Raw genomic sequence first — 19,739 nt, 5'->3', positions numbered from 1 at the left:
CATAAATTTAATTATTTTAAAATACTGCAAATCAATCTACTCTAGACGTGGTTTATTTAGTTACAAAAATAATTCTTATTTCACTGTGTACAATAATCTACAATTTGTTTTCTTATTTATTACACTTTTATTATCTACACACATTCTTTAAGTTTGCAAACTTTAATGTGGTATAATACACAGTGGAAAAAAACATAAACGCATAAAGAAATTTGCTGATTTCTGGACTGATCTGGATATACATCCCAGATGTCACATTGCATTATAACAAATAAGTGAACAGTCTTATTAAAAAAGAAAATAGAATAATTTTATTTACTTATTTACTGTTTAAAAAAAACATTATATCCAAAATAATCTGAAACTAAAGTAAAAGAAGGTAACAGAAAGAATGATCTATTTAGTTTCAGTGAGACAATGTCATTCAAAAATGTTTTGTGGAAAAAATGATAGCAAAGATCCCTTTTGAAGAGCTGGGTGCTATCACGAACCCACTGGGTTGGTCATCATAAATCAGCTGATTTCAAAGTCCAGAGTTCTAAGGTTGTATAATCTTTTCAAGATTATAAAAATAATTCCAAGCTCTATCAAACATAAGTTGAAATTAAACATACAGATAAGATGATCTACATATAAATTACATCTTATTTTTGTAGTACATGATTGTGTGGTGACTCTCTGAATGTGCAAAATATTTTGGAATAGCAGTGTTGGATTTAACAAACTGCTATTTTGAGATTAATAAATTTGACTGTTTTTAGTTATAAAAAAATATTTTCAGTATATTAGACAGGGTTGCGTATAATTATTTTCACTGAATTAAAATTAATTCTTAAACACATAACACAACAAAATAGAATCATTATCTACCAAGTAAACATGAATAACAGACAGTACTATTATTGAGATTTTTCTTTATGCAACAGTGTAAACACATTGTATGTTTGTTATACTGATATACAACGCATGTTGGGGAAGTGGAAAACATGACTGTTAATTAAATCTTAGAAGAATTGTTCGGTGATGTTGAGTATCTTGGTTCAAATCCAACTAAATGTAAATTACTTTTAAGAGGCTTTAAGCATGATTAATTGGTGTGCATTAGTAATATGGGTTCAGTTATTGTAATCTCTCAATAATTATCACGCCATATTTATACTAATGACTAAACTGTAATTAAGCTTAACTATAGTAAAACAGCATACTCTCTCAAAAAGATAATAAAAAATGGAAGTTTATGAAATGAAAAAACTTTCCTAATTTTATCTCAAAATAGGCTGTAAAGAGTCAGATCAATTTGGTTGTTGGGATTTATCTAGACATCTGAAACTATGTTGATTAACAATATTATTTTTAATAGAACCCTAACTTAAATAAAATGACATACCAGAATTCAAATCCAGAAAAAAGTAACAAGAGTGTAATTTCATCTTAAAATTACTCAACTAATTAGAAGTAACAACTTTTTTCTTTCCCATACTGATTACAATTTCTCAAATGTAGCAGATTATTAAATTCGGCATAGCAATAAGTAAATGAACAATACGAATAGGCAGATGAAACAAGATACATGTTGGATAACATAATACTGAATAAATATGTGATAAAATTATAAAAAATATCAAATCAAGATTTTATTAACATAGAAAATACAACAGAGTAGTAATTTATTTATTGTTCATTCTTATAAGAATATATAACACAATACTGTATAATTTTAATATCAATTAAGTATCACAACACAAACACAATGCACTTAAATAGTAATGATTAACAAAAGTAATTTCTAATACAAAATTATCAATTATATAAAGAGCCAAGTGCAATAATTTGTAAATAAATTGACTAGAAAACTTTTATCATTTCAGATTAGACAAGAACTAATAATTTCTAAATGACACAAAATATTCAAATTTGTTGTACAATTACTTAGGTACTTATTTAATAAGAAAATATTTAAAAAACTGAAAACTATCTGTAATTTATTTTATCAACAGTGGATGTATATATTTGTTAAATACTAAACAAGCCAAATCAACAAAAATAATCTTAATAATTAAAAATAATTGTTTGATAATTGTAAATTAATTTAAGAATAACTTGTCAAATAAAACTGGTTAAATTTGCATAGGCAGCAGCAAATAATGAATATAACATACCACTTAGAAGAGTATTTAATTTTAAAACTACACAGTCTTTTAAAAATAAGCTTACAAACACACACACACACACACACGCGCGCGCGCGCACAAAAATTGCATTCATAAGCACAATTTTTACAATAATCTACTTTATTGTTTTTCCTACAAAATAAAAACTTTTTCTTACTGCTATTCCCTGACAGTACCATTTTTACAGTCTGACTACACAATTTAGCAGCTGACTAATAAAATAAGTACTCAAGAGATATTAAATAACTTTATTAACACATATAAAACTGTTACAAATCAAAATTAAAATGATCAATTATAGAAACAAGTAAGAGTATACATATCCTCTCTAAGAAAAAAATACATTGATCTTATCCATCTCTTTCTACACAATCCTTTTCAAAATTTCATATAATGTTTATAATTAAATATATAATATCATCTATGTAAAACCTAGTACTTGATAATATCCAATATTAAACGTCATCAATTAATGACAATCTAAAAAAATATATAATAAAGTATAGTCCTAATTACTAATGTAACATTGCGCAGGATAACATCTAATCACAGATAATTGGCGAAATCTGTAAAAATTTAAGCAGTTTAAACTAGAAAATCAACTGTAATAATGCATTTACCAACCTTAAATACAATTTATTACTTCTATACAAAAGAAATTAAAAATTTATTTTAATCTCTTCTATACTTTTCTGAACAGTTTTCATAAAAAGTTTCATAAAGAAATAACAATCTCTACCTGGCTAAATCAATGTATAAAGCATTCACCTTATGGGTGTGTATTTTAAAAATACTTTTCCATCATTGAAACTAACATAGGTTCATTTTAGTAGGATAGTGTGTTAATTAATAGAAACATTTTTTAAAGATCACTAAGCTTTTGCATTTTTTAATATTTTATAGCACTTGAGTTATAAAGATTTTTATAAAACATTAAGTAAAAATGTTCTTTTCTATTCAAATCCCTTTATGGTTTATACACAACTATATTAATTTCTTTGTACAAAACAAAACCAAAGCATTGTTGATTTTTTTTTAGTAACTGTTAACTTTAAGTCTGTACTATGTTTAAACAAAAGAAAATCATCAATAAATCCTTTACAACATTTATGTACCAATGTTTGGTGTTAAAGTTTAAATACTAAAAAAATTTGTGGCAAATAAATACTATTCCAATTTTTACCGATTATTTATTTTATCATCTGTATCTTAGACTGGGTTGGTAATAACATTTTATTTTTGAAATTCAGTAACAAAATTCATCAACAGCATCTGTATAACATATTAACTACTCCTATAATGTATAGATCTAATGGATCTTGTCTTTGTTCCAATTATGGTAGATAATTTGCCTAAACCAGAGGCATAAAAAAGATAAATTTTCTGGTTCTCCTGTATAATTATAAAACTGGTTAATTTGCTTCCATAAAATCAGGAGTATACTGCACAGTATTGCTAAAACTGTACATGCAAAAATGACTATTATATTATACATTGAAAATTTTATAAACTAAAACAAAAGAAAAATAGGGACTGATTATTTTTTTTTTAATAATGAAATGTATGTATGTTATGTGTCATATCCGTAATTTCAGTAGACGACTAGACAAAAATATCAGTCACTTACAAAAATGGGCCACAAAATTATTTTCATGAATAACATGCGTCCTATGCCAAGGTTATTAAGAAATGTGATAAACGAAGCAGGTACTTTTACCTTTTCCAACGAGTAAAATGCACTACTGTACATCAATGTGCAAAGCCCATTCATTCATTAAAATGTAATACTTAGCCATACAAGAAATCTTCATATTTTTCACTACAGGGATTGCTGTGCAGTCAACATTATTAATTGCAGAGAAAAACCAATTCATACACTTGTAGCTCAGATGCTTTATTTGTATCATACCATAAGAGTGACAGAGACATAGTGTAAAATAAAAATTCATTACATACAATGGTTTCACTTGCAAGGTAAGAATAATTTAAACACTATGTATATAAATATACATATAAATAATATATAATTACTGTCATCAAGTAATCATGAGAAAAGTACTTTAAAAAAAAAATCAGATGAATAAAAGAACTATACATTCAAAAAAAAAAAAAAAATATGTATACACAGTTATTGAGCGATAAATTATTTTAAAATATACAATTTTATTATTAACAAATACATTTATCAAAATGAGAATGCCGAATCGAAGTAAACACAGGAACAACAAAAATCACCAAAATACAATATAAATATCTATCACACTTTAAATACAATACTTCAATTTAGTGTTTTATTAAACTGTGTACAAGTAGCTTTGTAAATATTAAAAATCTCTTTTGTTATGATAGTGAGAGCAATATATATAAATATATATATATATATATAGAGAGAGAGAGAGAGAGAGAGAGAGTATATTTTTCAGAAGATATTGTGGCCAGAAGAAGGAATTTTTAATGTTGACAATTCAAGTAAATTAATAATGACGTAACACTGAGATTGACAAGAGTATTTGTATTTCCCCCTTTTTGTACAATTTGGTAAAAATTATTATAGACAATACAATGCAATAATATTTCTGAAATAATGTAATTTAATTATAAATAAAGTTGCTCACCTTGTACTTGTATTTAAATCATTCTGACAAGCCATTTTAATCAATATGCACTCACTAATGCAAAAAAGATAATGAAGGAAGCATAAAATAATTAACTAATTATGTTATATTCTTAAAGGACATCACTTTCATTACCATCTGCACTGAATTCATGGGGTTTTACTATATTTTCATTAAAAAATAATTTAATATATTTCTGTGGTTTATATAACTGGTCATCTACAGCCTAAACAATATTATAATGGTTACAGTAAAATTAAACGTATTTCCTACTTATCTTCTATTTGGTCCTCTATATCTTTATTATGTTTCAATGTCCTAACTATTTCGGATAATAAATTTTCTTGTTTTATCATGTTGTTTTGTTGTTCATTAATAATATCTTTTAGTTGTTTTATTTCTTCAGTCAATGTTTTATTTTCTTTACTTATAGCGTACCTGTGGGTAGTCACAGTACCTGGTGGGCAATTACTTTTGTTATAACAATCTCTAGCTATATCGTATGCAGCCGACAATATATGTTTAGGTAGACGTTTTTCTCTTGGATTTAATGGTTTAACATGTAATACTACTCTATAAGCAGCTGGAGTTATCAACGCAGAAAATTTCAATAAATTAGTTATTTTATCGGGCAAATATCCCTGAAACAAAGCCAATTCTAAAAATGATATTAATTCTGTCTGTCTCACGAGTTTTGATAAACCGGCTGTTTTATGTAATCCTTGAATATCGTGAACTGCAATACCAACAACAAGATTCATCAATACTACGGCTACAAATAAAACGAACAATGTGTAAATGATATATGAAGTAATATGTAAAGCCGTTATTTTGCCGCTATCGCTATCTTCTTTTAACATATCCATATCCAATTCACCTGTCATCATAACTAAAACCTTGACAATACCGTACAAAGGATTTTGAAAAGCTGTAAATGTGGGAAATAAAATGCAAAAACTGACTGTAAAACCGATTAAAACGCACAGATAAGCAACTAATAACTTAAAAAATTCTTTCAGCACCTTGGTGAACATAGCGACATATGTACCAAAAACAGGAAGCTGACCGATCATCAACATAAGATTAGCCCATCCAAATAAAATAGAAAATGCACCGACATGATTTTGCCAGGTATAAGTTTGATTTGTATACCGAAAGGATATAACAAAAACACTGATAATAGAGAACCATTCGAAAACATTTCCTAAATGAAAAAAATAATACCTTAAAGTAGAATAACCAGCAACTGACATAAGCTTACGCGATATTTCACATAAACAAAATATCACCAGTACATACCAAATCAACTGCATAGAATGAGGACTCTCAATCAATACATAATACATAGCCGAATTATTTTTGCACAACTGTTCATCGATACTCATATTATTCGGGTTAAAAGACGGAGATCTCCTCATCACCGATGCGTTGTAACAATAATGGGCAAGAGCAGTTAAAACATAAGTGGTCAATAACAATACAAACATAGCACTCAATAACAATCTACAAAAATAAAATCGTCTTATTTTAAGCCATTTTATATAAAGAAATGCACCACACAATGGATGTTCCAGCATACTTTTTTGTCCCTCATCTATCAAAGTTTTTAGTAAGCCGACTTCACCTCCATATGAATGTCTTAAAAGATAACGAAAGTCCAGTTTCAGTTCTACTTCTCTATTAGAAGCTTCGGGGTCGTGTAGTGAAATCGAAGCGTCTAATTTTTTACATATAGTAGTCAAACAAGAGGGCGTTTTTCGGGCTACAATACTTAGTGCCGACACACCGCCTTTAGTTCTAGAACTAACATCGGCATCATGCATTATTAAAATATCAACACACTGGATCAATTCGTTTAATGCGGCCACATGAAGCGCAGTATAACCGTAACGATCTTGAATTTTAACGTCTGCACCCCACTTTAATAAAATTTCAACCGAATTAAAAGCGAGAAGAGCTTTACCGACAGCAGCATGTAACGGTGTTCTGTTATCGTTGTCTTGGGCATCGATGGGTGATTTTGCTTTTAGTAAAGCTTCTATACAATCGACGCTTTGAGATTTAGCGGCCAGATGCAAAGGGACCTGTCCTTTTTTATTTTTTTTTGTACAATCAGCTCCTCTAGATAATAACATTTGAACGCATTCCACGTAACCGCCTTCGGCCGCATAATGCAACGCAGTCATCTGTTTATCGCGTGTCGCTATATTAGGATCTAATTTCGAGTTATTTAATAGCATTTTCATACACTGTGACATCCTCCGATCGGCGGCAATATGTAAAGGTGCTGTACCACAAGCGTCAATAGTATTGACATCGACACCACGATCCAATAACATCTGCAGACATTCGACGGCATTGGCGCGTACAGCGTAATGGATTACGGTATCGCTGACTTTCGCACCGCTGTTCAGCAACAACCTGACAGTATCTGGGGTATTACCCCATACGGCACAATGTAAAGGGGTATGAGTGTCCGGTGTATGATTTACGTCGCATCCTTTACTTATTAACCACTTGATGCACTTAGCACAACCGCTAAAGGAACTCAAATGTATCGCACTGAAACCTTCCGTGATTAAAGTATAATTCAAATCGACGTTGTACCGAAATAAGATATCAAATAGATCGTGTCTTTTCATAAAAGCGCACCATAGAAAAGTGAAATTTCTTTCGGAAGGCGATAAATTTTTAAAAATATTATCGATATTATCATCGTTATTGTCTTCATCGCTACTTAAACTGTATTTATTACTTTCTATGTCGTGTAACAATTTCACATCACCACCAGATATTCTCATATGATCGAGAATACTTTGTCTGATCGATTCTTTACAAATTTTAACACTTAATTCATCGGCAATAGTAGTATCATCAAAACTATCCGAATAATCGACGAGTTCTTCCGCAGGTGGCGAATCACCCCCAAAATTTATTCGACCGCTTAAATTAGAAAACTGTTGCGGATTTGTAAATGATGTAGTTCTTGAACGAAAACTCCTCCAACGTCCCATAAACAAAGGAGTAACAGATTTTGATTTTATCGAACGTTCATCGATGTTAACACTAACGGCACGATCTAAGGATGGCCGACTGGTCGTTACTCTTTTAACAGACATTGTTCACTGTATCTTTTTTTTTCAGTTTACACTACAAACTATAATAAATGTATTAAAAAAAAATTGATGATCGTATTGAGACACTAAATATAATAAAAAAATGTTTAAATTCTTATGATACTGCAATAACACTAATAGTAGTAAGTTAATAGATGTGAACGCTACATCGGTCTGAGTGGAACTGATTTTTAGTTCATTACAGCAGAATCAAACTACCCGATTACAGAAGATTATTGCGGGGAGAACGATGACATCACAGCACTGCAAGTTTTTTCAAGGTCACATAAACAACCAGAATATCCACCATAACGACGACAATAACAAACGGCGCGCATACTGAGAAAAACGAATAAAATGAAAGATAAAGTGTTGTATAGTGCATCCAACTATATTCACTATTATAGAAAAATATTAAAACAATTATTCAGTACATTTGTTTTTAATAGTGCACTAGCTAGACCGAACACACATTGTCAAGTTCAACGAACTGGTGCTCTCACCGATCATCGAGCGTAAACTAACTTCAATATACAATACTATTATTATTAACTTTATACTACCATAATAAGCGAACAACCTGTCTTTATCTGTTAGTTCTCTTCCTTACTAACTTTAGTCCGCGCAGAGATATACTAAGAGAAAGTTAACGGGTTTCCCGCAACACACTTTCAGCAAAACAAGTCTCCCCCCACCATTACTAGGCTTAATGCCTAACACATGCGTATATATGAAACTATTTGTATATATTAATATCGCTGATAATTAATTTGGTAGGTAGATTTTTAAATTATTTTAATCAAAATAGTGGCGGGTGTAAAGTAATTATAAAATATGGATGGCTAATAACGAAAATAATATATTACGTAATATTTTTGTTAATAAAATACTGCTGCGATTCCTGAATGAAATACTGTTTTGGGTAAAACAGATTAAAAAATAAAAACAGAAAATTAAAAATTGCTAATCATTTAAATAATTACTAAATAGAATTAATCAAATAAGCTCAAACCTTGTGCGGTAGGGCTATGATATGAAATATTTGTAGCGTATGAAAAATACCAAGCCTGATTAGGATTCGAACTCGGAATCTTCCAGATGAAGTATCAAGACTATTACGGAGGTCGACATCTCTCACTTATACCATAATTTTTACAAACGTTGAACGAACCCAAAATCGCAGGGAGACTTCAGGGATTAAAGCGTAATTTAAATCGATATTATATTGAAAGCAATAATTAAATTGATTTTATCTTTTAATGAAAGAGACAATTATTTGAGTATATTCTGATAAATTGTAATACGGTATCATAAAAACAAACGAAATTAGTTAATATTAAATCCGTTCGTTTGTATTCTACAGTAAATATTCTATATATCTATAATTGGTGCAAGATACAGACTTTTATTTAATATTTAACTACCGGTATCAAACTGATTAGGAACTACTAGAATAATTAAACTATCAACAATTTTACGCACGCATACATACGCCAAGCGAAAGGAATGGGAGAAAAGACTAGAGTTCTTTATTTAGGGAGACGTAGACAGGAAGTAAATAATCCTACTGAATAAATAAATAAACTTTAAAATAGCAACTTAATTCCTTTTATTAATACCGCCCCTTTCCCCCCTCCGTTAAACGGAAGAAATTTAAATACATTTTCACGGTTGGAAGATCTTCAACGCAATCTTAATATTATTATAAATAATAATTAATAATTTTAATAATATTGGAAATTTATTTTTTGTGCGATATTCTACCGTAACGGGTAATAAATTTAACAAAATATAAATTATATTGAATTCATGTTTGTAATCTAATTATTATCATCATGTATTATCATCGGAAAGGCTTCATATATCAAGACTGAGGGATACTATGAGGTAGAAACAAGTGCGGAACTACATAGTTACAAAATTACTACTTCTTTATGGTATGTTTGAAATTTTTGTCCGCCATCTTGAATCTTTTTTTAATTGGAAAATTGGACATGATAGATATCTTTAATTAAAATTTTATGAGAAAAACTATAAAGAAAACCGTTTTTCGCTAAATGTCTTCGTTTTCGAGATATAAGCAATCAAAGTTGCAAAAAAAACGAAAAAATCGCAGTGCTAATAAAACTAGGTAAAACGTCGTAGTAACTTTTTTATCTCGTATTATTTTCAAATTACACCCATTAACAAACTTTAAACAGCTAATGTTGAAATTAATGACCCAAACACGAATAATAACAGCCTTTACAATGATAAATAATAATAATTTGCAACACTACTACAAATTAAATGGCTAGGTCAACTGATAGTATTTACTTTAATTAATATAGCAATATTCAATTAAAAATTTAGTCAAACGTTTTCGATCCTTAATTAATTAATACAATAAATTCTGAAAGCATATCATTCTACAAGAAATGTTGAAAATGCTTTCTTTTTACAGCTTGCCAGTACGCTAACCATAAACAATATTTTTTTCTTCCTAAAGTGTTCGTTGCAATCACTTCAACTAATGAACATCCCAACCCCCGTAGGGGAAGACGCCCACCTTGTGACGATTCCGGTCGCTGCAACCCCCCTCCCCGTTCCTAGCCCTGATGGGCTTTAACGGGAGTCGTCTTATACACCATCAACTGATTACACCTCACAGTAATAAGCCAGGCCTCGGTTGGAATGCCATCGATGTAAATGCCTCGGTGGATATTTACATCGGTGATTTTTAACTCAGCTTTTGCCTTCGCTGCAGGCCTCATACGGACATATTGAATGTTCTCCATCGTTGCCCTGTAAACTGGCTAACCGAGTTCGCGGAAGCATAAACTCCGCGCCTAGTTCTACATTTTACAGAGCCAATTTGTAAATGTCACTTGGATGAGGCAATAAAAATAACAACATACCACCAACAATGTTGCTCGGAACAACGGAGTTTACTCCTAGCTTCCTTATTGAACTCATTTTAGTTCATACCCCAGACTTAGGGTAATTTACGGACTCCGGTCTGGTCCACTAGGGAGAGGCTAATAGAACTCCTACTTCCACTCAGCTCCATCGCAGCGTCCCGCGTGACATTTACTCTCTTTCAACCACCGTCGAGATGCCGTTACAACCGCTACACCTCACGGCTGCATGGTAACCCATGCTCTCGGTAGTGCAGTCGCCGTTCCGCCGACAGCTTAACAGTCAAAATAATCACCACAATTTCTATCTAACCGCGGCTCGATGCCAATACACCTACCTCCGGGTCAACTAATGAACAATAAGCAACCCCCCCTCACGGCCCAATTTAATGAGGATATGTATGACATGTAAATGAGATGTAATCTTGTACAGACTCGGCCGACCGTTTTTGAGACGTATAATTTGAACACCAACCATTAAATCACACCGGAATCTACTGTCTAGTATTCCAATCCGTATCAAAGCAACTAACGTTTACTAAGATTTGAATCTTAGAGCCTTTGACTTCGAAAATCAACTGTTAAAAAACCGATTTACGACGATGAGTTAACTACTAGACCGACCCGGTGGGCTATAAATAATATGGGTTTATAACTTGTATCATGTTTGATATTATATGCGCAGATTCGTCAGTTATAAATGTGTATGTTAATGTGAAGCTGTTTCCGTACTTTTTGTATATAAATATATTGCAAATTCTTTACATTATTTATTTTGCGTATAAAACTTAGTCTTTAGTAATGCTCCTGTAATACATTGCACAATTATTTCATTAAACTTCAAAGAGTATATTTTTAATCGACTTCAAAAAAAAAAATCATCTCAACTAGATCCATATGGTTTTCCTTTTTTAAATTTTGATAAAAGCTTTAATTCTGACTGTCTATATGAACAAAAAAAAATTCCTAGCAAGAAACAAAAAGGCACGAAACAGGTGAATTATTAAAAATAAAATTAATATCGAGAAACGACGAAAGAGATTGTTATTGATCGTGAACAATAAGGGCTGTCTGGAATGTAGGAATATATATGTTATCCTAGTTTTTCCCGTAATTCTCTTGAACTTACTTTGAATAAAAAACTGACATAAAATTATATATTATTACGCAATAATAAAGATAAAAGCTGAAACATATTTTCAAATAATCTATGCAAGTAATAAGATTCTTCTTTTTAAAATCTTTTATAAACTTTATCAGGAGGAAACACAACGGGATAAATAGATTCTACCACAAATTAAAAAAAAAAGTAGATCCATCAAAAAATCTGGTAAAGAAATTGGATTAAACATAAATAAAAGAATAAACTAACTATTTTTTGACGTTTGTAAAAAAAATATCGTTCAAAGAAATGCGAAAGCGTCACGAACAGTAAAAATAATCGTACAGTTTACACACAATTATTTCAAACGAAAGATTTATTTCGGGTTTTGTTTAAACAGCTCGTATAAAGAAATAACGTATACAATATTATCTATCATCCGTGGAAATTGTGGAAGAAACACAACGGCAAATTAAAGTCAATCGCAAGAAATATTCACATGAAGTTACAACGAACAATGTAGAAAGTATTGAATTATTTAAATAAATAACAAAAATAAATACTACGTATAAACACACACAATATGTTTCCGTATGGAAGGGAAAGAATAATTACACATTATATTTATATTTAATGATTTAATAACAAAAGAATTCAACTTAAAACATTTAATTATTTACCTTGAAAATATAATAAACAAAGTTCACACACAACGCAACGCAGTTAACCGGCTAATGCGCACATGCACCCCGCTCACTAATAAAAAATATTTAAAACAATAAAACAACCTCAATGACTCAAATATCAGTTGCAAATGATCAAAGAAAGAGGAAAATTATGTCACTTTAATAACGGATTGCAGGTTTTGTCATAAAAATATGTACTCAAAAAATATATATACATAAACATCTTTGGAAACCGGGATACTTCAGACAGATCACAAGAAAATATTGGTATAATACAGCAAAAAGGAGTTGTTCCGACAATCGCTTGTATCAACTAGTGCTCCCCTGACAGCAGGTCCCTTACGCCACCGCTGGATCCATCCATTTCTATCCCAAGCCTTCTCTTACGTCTCCTATAGTTTCTTTTGTTGTTTCTCCCAGACATCCGAACGAGAAGCTATTTTTAATCCCGGAACATTAAAAATAAGTCAACATCATGGCTTACTGTAAGGAATTGTCACTAGAATCTTTATTACAGTGGTATTCCGTTACTTTTTGTATTGCAATGCTGTTGACTTCCTGAAGAAACTCTCCTGCTTTTGGGGGCAGTCTCCCGCTCCCAGAGCAACAGAGTACCTTATACCCACCACTGCTCATCCGCCCCCGGAGGAGGCCGTTGGCACTTGTAATAGGAGGAACTTCTTATACCGGGAGTGACTCGGTTCCTTCATTCGTTAGACGATCGTATATACTAGCAGTTGTTAATATATACAGGTGTTCAAAAAGTGACGCAAACTTATGGGAAAATGAGTTACAAACAGTTACAACAGTTGTTGAAAGTGGCCTCCATTATGCGATTCACACAACTGAATACGACGTTTCACGCTCTTAAACATGTTGTAACTTTTGTTGAGGAATTGCAGTGGCACATCGTTCAATTTCGCCCTGAAATTCGGGAATGGGGTGAGGATGAGTTTTGTAAGCAGTATCCTTAAGGTATCCCCACAGGAAAACGTCAGGAGGGGATAAATCAGAAGACCGAAGGGGCCATCACCCATTTTAAATTATTTATCCATAAGAACACTGATCCAGGAAAGTCACAGTGTTGTTGGCTGTAAGAGCCGTAGCATTGTCTTGCTGAACCACGAGTACTCTAGCCGGTCTACAGATATAGTGTTTATAAATTTTGTACCATCTGTATGTAGTGCTCGCTGTTCACAGTACCATGAAAGAATGTCTTGAAGATTCGCCTACGTGTGACAACGCACGCCAAACACCCACATTTTTCCGTACAGTGGAGAGTCGAGCAGCTGACGTGGATTTTCCGTACACCGAATACGTCAATTCTGTGCATTCACATATCCATCAACGTGGAACCACGCCTCGTTATACCAAAACCAAACATCGAGTGCTTCCTCATCTGGCGTTACAAGACATGCTGACAGAAAGTTACACGTTTTCCAGTGTCTGCAGGTAATAACGCGTGAACAGCACGATTTCTGTACGGTTGCATCTTTAGACACTTGCGCAATCCCGTGTGAGTACTATGACGGAGAGACCAGACTGGCTAAATAGGCGTCGCACAGACTTCTTGGGACTAATAGAATATGAAGCCTGTACGTCGATCAACTTTTCTGGTGTTAGTACTTTCGGTCGACCAATTTTAGCTGCATGTGTCACATTCCCTATCTCTTGGAACTTGTTTTTACCGCCGCCTGATGGAGGACTTGTTTGGTGCATCCCCACACAATACGTTTCTGTAAAAGGATTCTGGGTCTGAACACAACTGGCACATCTAATGTATTGGGAGAGAATGAATATTCTCTGTTGCATTGCGTAACTCATCTTCCCTCAATTATCCTCAACCAAACCTGCAAAAAGCGAAGGAAACATTCTTCCATAAGGTCGCGTCACTTTTTGAACACTGTACAATCGTTATCCTCTCACTATCAAGGGGAGGAGAATATCAGGATTTTCCCTATAACGAAACTCAGACATTAAATGCATTTCCTAGATTCTGTAGTACTCTTAGAAAGGATCGCTTACATAAGTAAGAATCACAGCTGCATAAAAATATGAAGATTATAAATAAATAAACCAGTAAATTGAAAAAAAAAATAATAATAATAATAATACTCATATATATATATATATATATTCAAATATAGCTTAAAGGAGATCGCATAAAAATCGAAGTAATTGGAAAATGTATCAACTAATTACTGTTTTTGGAAAAACAAATTTTAAAATTTAATTTCAAATAAATAGATCGAAATATTTTTTTAGATTATTTATTAAAAAAAAAAAAAAACAGAAGGATAATATAAGACTTTCTTCTGGGGGACCGAATTATTATGCTTTATAACACGATAGGTCAGTTTTATTTTCTGGAATCTCTATGGATCGCGTTTAATATACTTTACTTTGAATTTTCTTTTCTTTTCTCCCAATACCCTTTCATTCATTAACTTACTTTGTTTCTTTCTTTTTGGGATAATTTTCTTCCCCCATTTACTCTTTGTTTTTCATTAAAAACTTTTGAAACGGTTTATCTATTTTTTTAAGTATTCCGGTACAACATTTTTTCTTCTTTAATATTTAATTCCCACAAATTTTTCGACTAACATCTTTTTCGATTTCTTGAATCCAGTTATTTTTTTTTTTTAATTTAAAAATATAATTAAAGATTATTTTTGTTAATTTGTTGTCTTCTATACTTTTTAAGATTCCATAAAAGCCAAATCTTCTTTTTCTAACAGAGTGGGTTATTTTTTTCAAATTTCTGGTAAATTTCTTCATTTAATCTTACGATACTCATTATTTTTAGATTTAGGTCCTAAAATCTTTCTCAGAATTTTCCTTTCTTTTTTTTAATTATTTTGTTTTACATACAAATAAATTACTTTAAATCTAATTTTTTATTTTTAGCGTTGTTATTAAAATAACGTATTCATCATCATCATGCAAATTAGTTTTTAATTATCAGTGTAGCGCGCACACACCAACGCTAAGAAATGGTCGATCAATTTTTGCTACTAAAAAATTCTTCTTATAACAGCACATAGGTCAAATTTATAACCTCGTTTTTTAAGCTGATTTTTAAACAATTTCATAAGCGGGAGGAAGGAAAAAACAGGGCTTTTAAAGCTCTGCCTAAATACAAAATTGTATTTTGTTTATAAAAAGGTTACTAAAATTGTATGATTTAGTTCACTTCATCTGAATTTTCTACAGAGTTTGTTGTAATAATTAATCTTCCATAAATTAGGATATTTATAGTATCACTTTTTTTTACACTTTTAGGCTAATGTTTTATGTTAAATATTTTGCTATCATTAAAAAAAAGAAAGAAAAAAGTAATATGACATATGTTACAGTATGCTTCATACGGAACAAAATTTTATTTTTTATATGATAAATCAATAAATAAATAAGATTTATTCTTAAAATATGAAGAATTTGTAATATCATATTTTTTGGTTGGAGGGAGCCTCCTTTTTTACTTAAGTAAAGCATCATAATTCGAAATAAATAATCGAAAATCATCAGAAATATATATATATATATATGTATGATTTTGATGAAGTTCGTTATATAAATTTTTGACAGGAGTGTATATTTTACACGGATTTGAATACTAGATCGTGGATACCAGTGTTCTTTGGTGATTGGGTTTTAATTAACCACACATCTCAGGAATGGTCGAACTGAGACTGTACAAGACTACACTTCATTACACTCATACATATCATCCTCACTCATCCTCTGAAATATTATCTGAACGGTAATTACCGGAGGCTAAACAGGAAAGTATATAAATAATATATTTATACATAATGTTAAAACAATTTTTATTTTACGGATTCAAATTTAATGCCCGATTTCAAAAAATGGAATCGATTAGATGATCTGAAAATTTCATACGGCAAACAACAGTTAACGAAATCAATGACGGTATCAATTACGTTTACCTGAGAATCATAAAAATCAAATTTTATGTTTCTCTTTTTTTTTACCTGAGAACGTAAAATTAAATTTCTACATCTTAAGAAGCTAAGTCCTGTAAATTAAAAAAATATATACGATTTTATCCATACTACTTCCATACAATTCCTCAAATAAATCATTCTGAAATAAACTTTTTAAAACGAAGTTTTTTAATTTGATCCGTACATATTTATAAAAAAAATAAAATGTTTTATCAAACACATTGATTTTTCGTTTTGTTCTTACTTTAAATATATAAACCTTAGCAACGGGAAATTCTACTAAATTTTATTATTATAAAATATATAAGTTTTGAAACGTTTTCAAAACGTTTCCTTCGTCTCTGCGATTACCAACAGTGACTAGAGCTGGTGTCAGCTGACGTCACAGCTGTTGAACAGTATGAATTTGATTGCATCGATCATTTATACATCTATACAAACACATATCGTTGATTTTTTGTTGCACGTTTATATACTACGTTTCATAATGATCAAGTGTATTAAAATGCGATCTTTCATATGTACATATATAGATAGTATCAAGGTTATTCTGAATTCCGATGAATTTGTGTTAAATGTTTTATGTAGACGAAATTTATGTATTGATTTCAAAGTTTATTTCAGATAATTTATGTGAAAACTGTAAACAAAGATTTATTAAATTAAACAGTTGGTTGTAGACGAATCGGCCGATTTTTTAAATTTATTTGCGTGCCATTATTATCCTTAATATATTGGACTGAATAACGACCTTGTCAGTAAGCTAAACGATCTTGCCACTTTAATATTGAAATTATTTTCAGGAGAAACTTCAAGAAAATTGGTTGGAAAATTTTCGTTTGGAAAAATTACATAACGTAAAAACAAATTTAAAAAATTTTCTAAATTATATAAAATGCTAGGTAAGCAGAATAATAACCGTACATATTATTACATAATTTACCTTGGAACCGGTTTTAGGTTTTTATTGCACAGATATGTAAAATTAAATTTCTACGTCTTAAGAAGATAATTCTTGTAAATTACAAAAAAATATTTTAAAATTACCTCTTTTATAACTTACTATAATTGACAAATTATTTCTTCTACGAAAACTGACTACAACAAACTTAATGTATATAATCTAAAATGTAATGTACTGTAATTGACTTATAAAAACTTTCCAGAATACACGATTCGTTATGAATATTAAAATTCAAATTATTTACACTTTTTATAGTAAGACTACACATTTCGTAATAAAATTTTCACCGCTATTTAAATGTCTGAGCCATGATGTTAACAAATGTGGAAACATAAAGAAAAATACTTCAACGGCTGTACTTCCTGACCTGTGTTTATGTATTACTAAAGAAATAGTTACCGAGATATCGACCTTGGCTCTTGAAACAAGTGCACGCCAGAGCACACATACATACGCAGTGCTCCTAGGCAGAGCGATCTGGCCTCTGCTTTACCAGGAGCAAAGGCCTCTGGTGTAAGTCTCCTCTCCCACTAAAACCCAACCTGCACACACGCACACATACAAACGCAAATTCATACATGTGAATCTGATAAATTTTTTTATATCGTATATTATAAAATTATTTTTGGCAAGGAGATAAACCTTCAACAATCAATTACGACTGACTACTCCGTTTTATACTTAATTTTAACTTTTATTTTATTTATTCAATTTCATTATAACCCTCAATTTGTTAAATTCGATAAAGATGAGCAAGGTCTACACCGTTCACAGAACTTCTAGTAATAATTATTATTACGTAACATCGTTTTGATTATTTTGTATGTTAAATTATACATAAATTTCGTTCGTTATTACTTTTTTATCTGCACAAGGATTGCTAGGCTAAATTACAACAACGAGGTATTTTCAGGAGAAATACACGATTGCATAACTACAACCTCCGGGGCTGATATTATATGAAATTTTGAAAAATCATCATTCTTGGTCTTCCAGAACGACGGATATAATCTAAAAATTTTTTAGAATCTTAACATTCAACAAATTACTACAACAAAAGGACTCTCAACGATTAAATCTAGATTATTTGCGTAATATCTTTTTAATTTATTACATTTAACTTACATTGTTTCATCATTTATGTAATATCATTCGATTCATTTCACATTTAATTTACTTTATCAATAATTTACATTAATGTAAATTACTATTATGGAAAAGGAATAATTGATTAAATAAAGAGGGTCATTAAAGGCCTCTATAACTACAATTGCCACATTTACTGACAGATTTGACCCTTCACAAGGTGATGGTCACGCCTTACGAATTAAGGAATATTCTTGATTCAAAAGGCAAATATGACATCCGTCAATCAAAACTTGAAATGGATTTTGACGATGATGTTTTATCATTGAATCGTGAAAAAGTTGAGGAAGACTTATCAACTATAGAGTGTAAATTACAACAGTTAATAAATAATTAATGTTAAAAAAAAAATCATCTAATAAAGAAATTAATTCAAATACAATATTTAAACAAACACAACTACAACACATTAATATATCTGTATTAAGAGGTAATGAGTTAGAGTGGCAGCACTATTTTAATATATTTATTGATTTAATACATAAATACAGAGATGGTTAAACTAATATTAAAAAATTATGCTATCTACATTCTTATTTGAAAGATGAAGCCTTAGCTATCATTAAAGATCTACCAATAGCTAACGAAAATTATTTTATTGATCTAGAATTATTAAAGGTTAGAGATTATAATAAAAACAATTTATATTATAAACAAAGTCAAGACTTTTATTTAATTGTACGAACCAGCGAACAACAAATATTTAGAATAATTTAAACCCAACGAGGTAGCCCAAGGCGGCAAATTATTCGACATTTTTGGTCATCCGGCCCGGAGGACAGCGTTATAACAAACCAATCAAATCGTTTAACAAACGCTTTACCTTGAATTATAATAAACAATTTAAAGAAAATAATGTTAGTTATTATTCAAAATTTAATTCTAATCAATATTTGTTGTGCAAGTCAAACTGTCATTTACAACATTGTAAAGAATTTTTAAATTTATACATCAATGAACGCAGAGATTTATTTATGTTATCTTTAATTATGACCAATTAGAAACTTATTCTCTGCAAAAGTCTTCATGATATTGCCATACGCTATCTTAACGCGCCATGCGTTTTCTACTGTG

The 19,739-nt window shown here is 30.7% G+C and overlaps 2 protein-coding genes across 2 annotated transcripts in view; both read right to left on the bottom strand.

Annotated features, from left to right (window-relative positions):
* The window catches only part of mRpS9 (mitochondrial ribosomal protein S9), a 99,967-nt gene that overhangs the window by 12,829 nt on the left and 67,399 nt on the right, over positions 1–19,739 (bottom strand). The gene's annotated exons all lie outside the window — the stretch shown is intronic.
* wtrw (ankyrin repeat domain 61 water witch) lies at positions 2,003–8,493 on the bottom strand. The gene has a single exon (XM_075370901.1). It carries the CDS (start codon positions 7,903–7,905, stop codon positions 5,056–5,058), a length of 2,850 nt encoding a protein of 949 aa, XP_075227016.1. The 5' UTR covers positions 7,906–8,493; the 3' UTR covers positions 2,003–5,055.

The sequence above is a fragment of the Lycorma delicatula genome, chromosome 7, assembly GCF_047948215.1.
Source record: "Lycorma delicatula isolate Av1 chromosome 7, ASM4794821v1, whole genome shotgun sequence".
NCBI classification, from domain to species: domain Eukaryota; kingdom Metazoa; phylum Arthropoda; class Insecta; order Hemiptera; family Fulgoridae; genus Lycorma; species Lycorma delicatula.
This window is presented reverse-complemented; position numbering and strand designations above follow the sequence as displayed.